Below are 11,290 nucleotides of genomic sequence, written 5' to 3' on the forward strand. Positions count from 1 at the left end.
TGGCAATACTGATGTTGATAGACTAATGGTATGACATAAGGCAGTTTTATGTGGAGACAGGCAGCCAGATGCATGAAAAGTAGTGGCTTAATTTTTCAAGGTACACTTTGATCTCTTTCACTCCACATAGTTTGAGGATCAATACTCTACATCTTCCCTCACCTCCTTATGCTCCTTCACACTCATCCCTTCTTGAGCATAGTCATCTGTACCTAACCTCTACTGATCCCTTCTACTATTCCTGCCCAAGAGACTTTTTATGCCAGAGATCCATCCTTTTTTGTGTGCGAATCAAACCAACTCCCACTTCATTGACAACTCTTTTCAAAGTCTGCTTCTTCCTTTGTCTATCAAGAAAGATCCATCTGTGCTACACAGTTAGTTGTTGCCGTCTTTGCTGTTCCTTTATCAAACAAATAAAAGTTAATAATAAAGGCATATAACCACAACCCATGCAGTTTCAAATATTTAATGGCACTTAAATCTTTGGGGGAGGGGGCAGTGTTTTCCACCAATCCCCTCCTTCCAAATACAGACTGCCACCACCACCCCCTTTTCCCCCCTATTCATGAGCGTCTGCTTATACTGCCATCACTCCGAGAAGAAAATCTGGGGAGTTTCAGTGGACTGTAACAGGACAGGAAAGCAGGAAAGTCCCACTCCACAAGTCTGTGCATAGATTCCAACTATTAGCAAATGAGACCAGGGGTCATTTCGTGCAGGAGCGCACAGGAGCAGAGCTCCAGCAGTAAGGAGCTCAGGGGGCGGGCACATGAAACAAGCCCTGCCCCCCACTCCCAGCAGCCATCAGTCGGGCCATCAGGAGCAAGAAGTAGCCAGGTAAGTTGCAGAGCCCCCCCCCCGGCCCCCCTTCAGATACAAGCTCTCCGTTCTCTGTGAGAGCAGATCTGCACGTTTCGCCCCCCCCCATAGCTAGCAATCCAAAACAGTCCAGTGGAGCCTGAGTGGTTGGTGTTGCCTTCTGACACACTTCCGGTGATGTCAGGGGGTGTGGCCTATGCAAATAAGTTATGCTAATAAGTTATGCTAATGAGCTCCTACACCTCTTTTTCTATGAAATTACCCCTGAATGAGACTACGGCATGCACCCCTTTACCTCTATCAGCATTATGGTGAAAACATAATACTCTGCATGAAATTCCTTTGTAGTGCTGTGGTATTAAAATGTAACATTAAAATCAGCAGCAATACACAATTTCAAATTTCCCTGAACTGGCTTTATATGTTTGCTTGTCATATTTGTATTTCATCCTTCTTTTTAACCAGAATATGTGCCCCACAGCCAGTTAATCTTCACAAAATCCCTGTATGATATGCTAGTCTAACACTCTATTCACTACACCAAATTATTATTTCTATTTTCAATATACTCTAATTGGGATGAGGTTTGAACCTGCCCTACTGTGTTTATTATAAAAGTAAATTCAAACCCTAAATTCATACACAATGGAAGAAAGTGGATACATGAGAACAAGCAGGCCAAACGGTATCTCAGAATCCGGAGTCACATACGGGAGGGAGCATAAATCTTCATATTTATAGAAGAAGGTTTCGGAGATTTTCTTCTCTACCTTTACTGGTTTTTTCACTGGTTCTGGAGGCTTTACAGTTTCTATTTGCTCCTCTTCCTCCTCTTCTTCTGGATTTCAAAAACATAAGCATAAAGAAGAGAACCTACTTTTCAGACAGACAAGAGACGGGCAAGCATGGGTAGCTATGTGATATGTTTGTAATGACTTTGTGACTCCAACAAACCAATACTATGTCGAATGATTTTTTCAGCTTATTGGAAACCTGCAGCCAAATGTCTATAGCTGTAAATACTCTTGAATCTAAAATTGTGAGAACAAAGTTGTGATCCTGTACACCTTTACTTGGGAGAAAGCTCCATCTGAGATCAATGGGACTTACTTCAGAGTAGGGTTGCCATTCTGCCAGTGGGGCCAGGGGATCCCCTGATTTCAGGGGCCCCAATCTGCTGTGGCCCAGCTGGCCAGTGGGGGAAGCCCCACCCCTGAGAAGCCCCCTGCCAGTGCCAACAGTGCAGCGCAATGGCACCAGCCAGGTGAGGCCCCAAAACCATCGTTTTCGCAAAACCTAGAGCGTCACCCCCAACGTCGAAAAGACGATGACGTCATTCCCGGGTGATGTCATCAAGAACTACAGGAAGGGTCAGGAGTCCCCCTGCCAGAAGCCAGATAGGACCTGACAACCCTACTTCAGAGTAAGGACAAATAAGGCATTTCTAGACAGACAATAAGTATTAAATGCACAGAAAAAAAACAAACCATTCCTTTGAGGCTTTAACAGAGCGGAGAAAGGAAAGCCAAGGACCAATCTGCTCAAAGTCAGCATAGGACTTCAGTTTATACACTTCTGGAGTGAAATGAGATTACTGGAGTAGAGAGTGGCATTTGGAAGAAGAACAGCACTACTGGAACTGAACTGCATTCATGTATCAGCCTGTCCAGAAATTAGCAAAGCTTGATTATCACATAAATTGAGAAAAAGTCTCTAGATCAGGGGTGTCAAACATGTGGCCTGGGGGCCAGATCAGGCCCCCAGAGGACTTCTATCAGGCCCTCAGTGGAACTGGCTGTCTTCTGCTTCTTCTTCCAGTTCTGCTGCTGCTGCATCATCATAGGTTTGCAGCTTACAGATACACACCTGAACAGCATACTCAAGATTGCAACAGCACAGACATTTTGATGCAATAATTCAGAGCAAGAGGTGTCAGTTATCAAACACTGTTAAATAAACAAAATATTGTAAGAGCGCTAATGTTTTAAGCATGTTTTTTTATTTTAAGTAAAAAAAAACATTTGTGTTTGTGTCCTTTAAAAAGTTTATATCTCCACTTCCTGGCAATACATTTTATGACACACATGGCCCGGCCCAACAGGGTCTGATTTATGTCAGATCCAGCCCTCATAACAAATGAATTCAACACCCCTGCTCTAGATGATGCTAAGAGGAAATATGAAATAAGACTATCCACATGCTATACACTGGGGGGGGGATGTCTCTTTGAAAGAGATGTAGGCCTAGGAGGCATTCTGAACCCACTTGAAAAAAGTCAGTGGTACAATTGCCACTCCAATATGAAGATATAAGATACAAGTCAAAACAGATGGGCTACCTATAATTTGACACCTTTTATTGTCAGGGCTAATTTGACACCTCCACACCTGTTTTATTAGTAAAGAGGATTCTCGGATGACCGGCACTGTTTGTGATTAATAAAACTCTGTGACTTGGAGCCTGAGCCCACTAACCCTAGAATGTTACTTCCATACTTAAGTTTAGATCATGAGAAAAGCTGCCCAAAATAGCTGAAAAGGGGAGAGGATGACTTTAATATGCAAGTCTCAGGATCAAAGATTGCTGGCAACACTCACCATCACTTCCAGAACTTAAATATTCTTCATCATCTTCAGCTGGTTTTTCTTCTTTCTCAGCAAATGATGTGTTTTCTGCAAACAAGAGAATTATCCTCTCTACTTTCCTTTAACAAAGATGCTAATTTTTTTACTTGTCTCCCTTGAAAATAAAATTAATTTAAGTAAGGCATCCTGAAAGAGAATTCTCCATTATAAGATATAGTGAAACTGACCTACGCAATGGCAAAAGAAATGAACAACTCTGTGTGGGCTACTAATAATACCCACTGAGCACAGAGACTTCTAGTTTCAAAGGGATAGTCTAAGGAAGGTTTTGTCCTCTAGTCTGCCATCTAGAAAATCAAACCGTCTTTGGCAAACTGTACCATATATCTAGCACCTTCTAGCAACCTGGATTAAGACTGAGATGACGTGCATGCTGGCAAAATTAAAATAAACCTAAAACTAAGAAAGAATTTAAACGAATTATCAATACACTGAAGGACAATTTAGAAGGGCAGCTATGATGCCCTGATCGTTCCCAAGGACAGATGTAAAGTACTGGGTTCGCAGCATGGAGGACTTGGACTACAACATGCTTTCAGACACATTTATTGTACTTCACTGCAAGACAAAGAAAACGGCCCTGCAAGGCCAACTATATACACTCCACCCGGCACACCTATGTTCCCATTGGAGGGTTTGAATTTCCCACCAAGGGTGCTATTGGTGGACTCAAGGTGGACTAGGATCCTAGGTCCCCTTTGTGTTTGGGGACCAAGCTCCTGCTTTAGCCACGGACCCCTGGTGGCGGTCCGCATACATAACAACAGATTTTCATAGAAGACAGCAGCAAGTGGCTGAAGCCCTCCACAGAGATAGCTGTGGCTTCCTAGTGACATTTCATATTAGAGCAGTACAGACAAATGGAACTATCCAAGGATACACGTATTATGTTACACATCCATGTGCTTCTTGTCATGTTTATAGCAACTGATGGCCACGAAATATAACAAGAAACCAGCCCCTTTGTATTCCTCAGGAGCCTGAAGCCCTGGAAAACCAAGCTTGAGAAAAATATGTATCTACTTAACCATTTGTTCTATGTCCTTCAATATCTGAACACTGAAAATACAAAATGACTGTTAAGGGATGCTTATCTCCAAAGTATGTTGTATCCTACAGCATGGGTATCTTTATGTTACACAGTAAATGCTACCTGAAGCCAGACAGTCCATATGAAATAGAAAACAGTGCTTACCTTCAGCCACTTTCTTTGTTCCTTCATTTTGACTCTCTTTACGTGAAGCCCCTTGTCCTGGCTGTTCATCCTGGTCTGCAAACAGAATCACAAGTATGGCTGGATCCACCAACAAGAAACCCACAACACATATACTCCACAGAGAATTTTGCAACTGCTGCTAAAGAGTTAGAAGAATAAGAGGAGGAGGAGATTAGATATATACCCTGCCCTTCACTCGGAGTCTCAGAGAGGCTTACAAACTTCTTTCCCTTCCCCTCCCCACAACAGACACCATGTGAGGTAGGTGGGGCTGAGAGGGCTCTGAGAGAATTGCTTTTTCAAGGACAGGTCTGACAGAACTATGGCTTGCCCAAGGTCATCCAGCAGCTGCAAGTGGAGGAGTGGGGAATCAAACCTGGTTCTCCCAGATTATAGTCCACACACTTAACCACTACACCAAACTGTAGTTAGGCAGTATATGCTGTAAATTTGCCAGTCTTATCATGAATACATATGGTTCTTAAAATTATATTTGTATGTATTTAAACTCAGTTTCTAATAAAGCTGACAAAATGTAGATTTCATAGATCTCTTCAGATAACAGAACAATTCATATAATTTGCATTTTTATACAAAAATTATAAAATTGTAGACAAAAAGCAACCAAAATATTGTGAACAGAAAATCTAAATTCAAATTTAGGTTTGCTAATACTGGTATAGCAAATGTATTACATTAATAAATTTTCTTCATTCATATGGTTGCTATTTTTCCCCATTAAAATAGGTGAGCCCATTTCCCATATATTCCAGCCTTTACACTTGAGAATCATTCCCTATTCCTAAAGAAAGAAAACATTTCTCATAACATTTACTTGGAACCAGTGGAATAAGGCAAGGTTGCCCCCTATCCCCTCTCCTCTTTGCCATTTCAATTGAGCCGTTGGCAAACCAAATCAGACTGAACGACAATATTACAGGAATAACCATTAATCACACTACCTACAAAATCAGTCTTTTCGCAGACGATATAGTGGTATATATTCATCACCCCCAACAATCCATTAAAGCTATTGAATCCATTTTAGAAAAATTTGCCGCAATTTCGGGGCTTCACGTAAACAAATCTAAAACTATTTTGTACCCAATCAATCTAACACCGGACTCCACCAGTTTTATTCGATCCCATTATCAGTATCAATGGGTCCACAACTATTGGTCTTATTTAGGAATTAAAATTCCTAAGGATCTTACCAAATTATTTGCAATTAACTATGAAGACACTATCGTGAAAACCAAAACACAACTTGAAATATGGCATAAACAAAGTCTTACTTGGTTTGAAAGAATTCAAGCTCTCAAAACTTTTGTTTTCCCTAAACTGTTGTATCTTTTCCGCGTACTTCCCCTGCCAATTTCCCCTCAGTATTTTGCATCATGGCAATCGTATTGGATTAAGTTTGTTTGGAGCTACCGCAAATCTCGAATTAATAAAAATACCTTAAGTAGACCAACTCGAATAGGCGGGCTAGCTCTTCCGGACATTAAATTATATTACGAATCTTCTCTATTATCAACTCTAGTTCGAATATTAAAATCATCACCCCAACCTGAATGGGTTAATATAGAGGAAAAAATTTTAAATGATGAACAATTCAATATTGTCATCTGGAATAAAAAACTACACAACCAACCGGGAATTACCCAATATCCTTTTCTTCAATCGTTATTTAATATATGGAAACAGAAACGCAAATATCTAGTTTCTGATGTATCTTTAGCGTCCACTTATTTCGGCCAAGAATGGTTCATCCCAGCCAAAGCCCCTACAGCCTTTACGTGCTGGAAAAAGGCTAAATTGAATTCCCTATACGATTTAACTCAAAAACAAAAACTAATGAATAAAACCAAACTCGACAAAAAGGCTAAATGTTGCCTGCCTTGGTTAGAGTTCATGCAACTCAGCCACTTATTTTCCCAACCGCGGATCCAACTATCTTGCAAAAAGCCACTTTCGGACTTTGAAAAGTTAATTGTTCAGCCGCACTCCAGAGGTACAGGACTCATTTCTAAAATTTACAAAATATTAATAGACCCGCAACCTTGCAAATTGCCCACTTATTCGGCTGCATGGGCAAAAGACCTTCAAATGTCCCTCGACGACGAGTTCTGGGACGCAGTCTGGACCTCATACGCCTCAATATCCAAATCAATTAATATAAGACAACAAAATTTTAAAATTATATCGCACTGGTACGTGACCCCTATGAAATTAAATAAAATGAACAAATCACTCTCACCCTTGTGTTGGAAGAAATGCGGACACTTGGGATCTTATTTTCATTGTTGGTGGGACTGTCCGCTAATAACTGAATTTTGGAAAGACATAATCCAAGAAATAACTCGACTAACTGGAATAGAGATACCATGGTCACCGACGGTTATTTTATTGAATAACTGGTCGGACGTTCCAATAACAAATTTTAACAAAGAACTACTTACCTTGTTGATCTCAGCAGCAAAAACAACTATAGCTTTGAACTGGAACAAAAATACGAAACCTGAGCTACGGGTATGGTATTCCAATATTTGGAACCATTTACTCATGGATAAAATCTCAAGCTCATTAGCTTATGAAGCATCCTCCCAAAAATCGGACGCCTTTTATGGACGATGGTATCCTATTTGGGGGAAACTAGAGTTCATCTTGGAGAATGTGAGCAGTTCTCAACAGTTGCAATATTATTCTTTTATTAGTCAGAACTGGACACTATAACGCTAAACGTATAGATCTTTATTTTGTATGTAATGAAAAATACAATGTAGACTGACTCCTTTATTCTACCAATCTGTTATTGTTATATGTTAAACGTTGTGTTAAAAATGTTATATTGTAATTTATTATTTGAGCATTAATAATAAAAATTTATTTGGAAAAAGAAAAAAGAAAATCTAAATTCAAATTTAGGTTTGCTAATACTGGTATAGCAAATGTATTACATTAATAAATTTTCTTCATTCATATGGTTGCTATTTTTCCCCATTAAAATAGGTGAGCCCATTTCCCATATATTCCAGCCTTTACACTTGAGAATCATTCCCTATTCCTAAAGAAAGAAAACATTTCTCATAACATTTACTTGGAAAAAAGGAGCTAAATGATAAATATTGTTAGATCTATATTGGTTTATTGGCTATTTACCACTAGAGAAACATTTTAGTGAATTATGCTCCTTATTATTGAACATATTTCATTGTTATTATTAAAGCATCCTTTTGCTTTGGTTTTTCCAATTGTACATTTTTGGAGCTTGCTCACTCAAGCTTTTTTGGTTACCAGATTTGTTACCTTACCTCTGACCTCATCAGATCTCGGAAGCTAAGTAAGGTCAGCCCTGGGACAGGTGGCTGTGTAGAGTATCTCCCCTGTAATAACTTGCAATTCAGCAATTTCCTTTTCTAGTTCGTTCCTGAAGTTCCTTTGCAATAAAAGGTTGAAATGTTCTCTAACAGGTTTCTCAGTCTTGTAATTCTTAATGTCAGATTTGTGTTCATTTATCTTTTGGCATAGTATTTGACCTGTTTGACCTATGTAGAGAACTGAAGGGCACTGTTGACATTTAATGGCATACACAATGTTAGAAGATGAGCAAGTGAATGAGCCTGAAATGGTGTCATTGATGTTGTTAGGTCCAGTGATTGTGTTGTCTGGGTGTACGTGGCAGCAAAGTTGGCTTCAGGGTTTATTACAAGCTCTGGTCCCAGTGTCCATGTTCAAATTAGATGTTGTATTACTGTGGGTGAGGAGTTGTTTGAGATTGGGGGGGCTGTCTGTGCACAAGAAATGGTTTGTGCCCCCAGGACTTCTGAAAGAGAACTGTCATTATCTGGTAGAGGTTGGAAGTCGTTGATGATGCGTTCAACTGTTTTGAGTTGACAGCTGTATGTGACCACTAGTGGTGTTCTGTTATTGTCTCTTTTGGGCCTGTCTTGCAACAGGTTTTCTCTGGGTACCATTCTGGCTTTATTAATCTGCTTCTTGACTTCATCAGGTAGATACCTTAGTTCCAAAATGTTTGTTGTAGATCCCTCAGATGAGAATCTCTGTCTGTAGGATTGGAGCAGATGTGGCTATAGCATAGAGCCTGGCTGTATACAATGGATCGTTTGGTATGTTTAGAGTGGCAGCTGGAGGCATGTAGGTATGTTTGTCGGTCAGTGGGTTTCTGGTATACAGTGGTATCCATGTGTCCATTGTGTATTTTTACAGTAGTGCCCAGAAAATGTATTTCTTACATAGATTGTCAGCTTGATGGTGGGGTTCTTTGTGAGGTTGATGGTGGGGTGAAAGTCATTGAATGCCTGGTGGAATGTGTCCAGGCCTCCTTTACCATATGTCCAGACAATAAAAATGTCATCAATGTATCGCAAGTATAAGAGAGGTATGAGTGGGCTGGGAGTTTAGGAAGCATTGCTCCAAGTCGGTCATAAAGATGTTAGCAGGACTTAACAGGAATATTGGTTTCTTATCTCACTACATGTGCTAATCTCATTCAGTCCTTAGATCTGTATTCTCACCAATCCTTCAGAAGGGTCATACATCCTCTTTATTTTATATTTGGAATAGTAGATTAGAATAGTAAATTGCAATGTAATGTAATTTGAAATGGTTGACTGGAATATATTCCTCTGGTCTAGGGACAGGAGAGATAACTCTACACAGCCAGTCACCATACTTCAAAGAAGATGCTGTAAGGTTGCATCCATTCTTGAGAGGAGACGGATGGAGCATAATGGCAGGGTCTCAGTTAATTACTCTCAGCATTCCACAATTGATACATCTGCCCATCAATCTCCAATTTTGACATATTTATTTCCCTCACTATGTTTCCCCCTCGAACTATGTTGTATGCTAATTTGCTGCTCACCCTCTACCTATAGGTATGGACTGGTAATGACCATTTCATTGTATCTGAAGAAGTGTGGGTGCACACAAAAGCTCATACTTTGAATAAAACTGTGGACTCAAACTCTATTCTTCTGCTTCAGACCAACAAGGCTACCCCACCTGAATCTGGTTATCATTATTATGAGACTCGTGGGACCAGTCCTACTGATCAGCCTAACCCTGTGTTGCTATGGTTTTTTACAAAAATGCGGGGGAGGGGCGGGCGAGGAACCATAGGAATCATGATCTCCTTTAAAGGAAAAGTAATCAGCTAATACTCGGACTCGGAGAAAGACTGAAGCGACCCTCTCAGCCTCCTTGTTGTCTGCAGTTGCTGCGGCCATTGACTGAGATCCCTCTTAACTGAAAACGAGCCGTCCAAGGTGCATTGGCTCCATTTTAGAGAGAAAGAAAATTTGGGTGGTGAAGGGGGCTCCCTGGAGGCAGCTCCTCCCAATATACGGGCTGAAAGGTGGACGGGCGTAAAGAAGGAAGAAATCTATGTTCAAAACTTCGTACCTTTCGCCTCGTTGTCCCCCTTCGGCTCCATAGCCGGTTTGTGCCGGTTGCCGAGCAACCAGCCGCGCTAAGATTTCTGGGAAGTGTAGTTCTAAATTTACCCGGGTTTGTGCCTAGTTTATGCATGGTTAAGAAAGAACTTTCAGAAGCAATGGGAGGCTGAGGCTATACAAAGTTTGCGACGTGGAACTCTCAATGGGGGACTGGGCTGAAATCGCAATGCACACTCGGGAGGAAATCTCGCTGAACGCACTAGCACTTACTTCAGAGTACATTTGGACTTTGCTTTTAAACTGATTTTTCTTTGTAATGTCTGCCCCCCCCCCTTTGCCTTCATAGCTGAAGTGGAGATGTGTCGTAGAGGTAGAAATGGACGTAAACGTGAAAGGATTACCAGCAAGCCTGAAGAAAAATGTCCTGCCCTTTTTATTGTTGTTCAGTCGCACAGTCGAGTCCGACTCTTCGCGACCCCATGGACAAGATCTCGCCAGGCCCTCCTGTTTTCCGCCGTCCTCTGAAGTTGGCTCAATTTCATGTTCGTTGCATCTATGACAGTTCATCCTTTGCCGTCCCCGTCTTCTTTGACTTTCAATAATTTTATAATCCTTTTTATAATAGAGGATTAATGTGTGGAAATGGGCAGCAGTTGAAGCTTTTCTAGACGTGTGGGTAAATACCGTTCCACGGAAACAGAATAAAATTCGAGTCCAATAGCACCAACAAATAAATAAATAAATAAATAAATAAATAAAACAGAAGTTTTATTCAAGGTATAGGCTTTCGTGTGCTCATGCCCATAATTAAACTTTGTTGGTCTTCAGGGTGCCACTGGACTCGAATTTTGTTCTGTGGCTTCATACCAACACGGCTACCCACATGAATCGTTCCGCTGAAAGAACAGGACATTTTTCTCCAGGCCTGTTGGAGAAGCCAAACACTTCAAGCTGGAGCTGGCTTAGGAAAACTTGTTTTGAAATAAACCGTTATCTTCACTGTGGAAGACTCCGGCGGCTCCAGGGCAAGTTTCCTTTCTAACTGAAGTAAGAATGGAGGGCGCCCCCTCGGGTGGGAGGAAGAGCCGCAGGCAGCAAGCCGAGGCCGAGAGAGCAGAGGAGGAGCTTGCCCGGGAGGCGGCGGTGCGGTGCACCTTGCGGGGAGTAGTTGCAGGGCGCCCGCCGCG

At 41.2% G+C, this 11,290-nt stretch overlaps 1 protein-coding gene across 1 annotated transcript in view; it reads right to left on the reverse strand.

Moving 5' to 3' along the window:
* Positions 1–10,141, reverse strand: part of CFAP44 (cilia and flagella associated protein 44) — a gene marked incomplete at its 3' end in the record, with an annotated part of 35,335 nt that extends 25,194 nt beyond the window's left edge. The window contains 7 exon segments of the mRNA XM_015413565.1: positions 1,486–1,660; positions 3,420–3,494; positions 4,663–4,822; positions 6,944–7,012; positions 7,146–7,184; positions 8,940–9,028; positions 10,111–10,141. Coding sequence (XP_015269051.1) covers positions 1,486–1,660; positions 3,420–3,494; positions 4,663–4,822; positions 6,944–7,012; positions 7,146–7,184; positions 8,940–9,028; positions 10,111–10,141 — 638 coding nt within the window.
* Positions 10,142–11,290: the final 1,149 nt, after the last annotated feature.

Source organism: Gekko japonicus, unplaced genomic scaffold (genome assembly GCF_001447785.1).
Source record: "Gekko japonicus isolate JY-2015 unplaced genomic scaffold, Gekko_japonicus_V1.1 scaffold273, whole genome shotgun sequence".
Lineage (NCBI taxonomy): Eukaryota > Metazoa > Chordata > Lepidosauria > Squamata > Gekkonidae > Gekko > Gekko japonicus.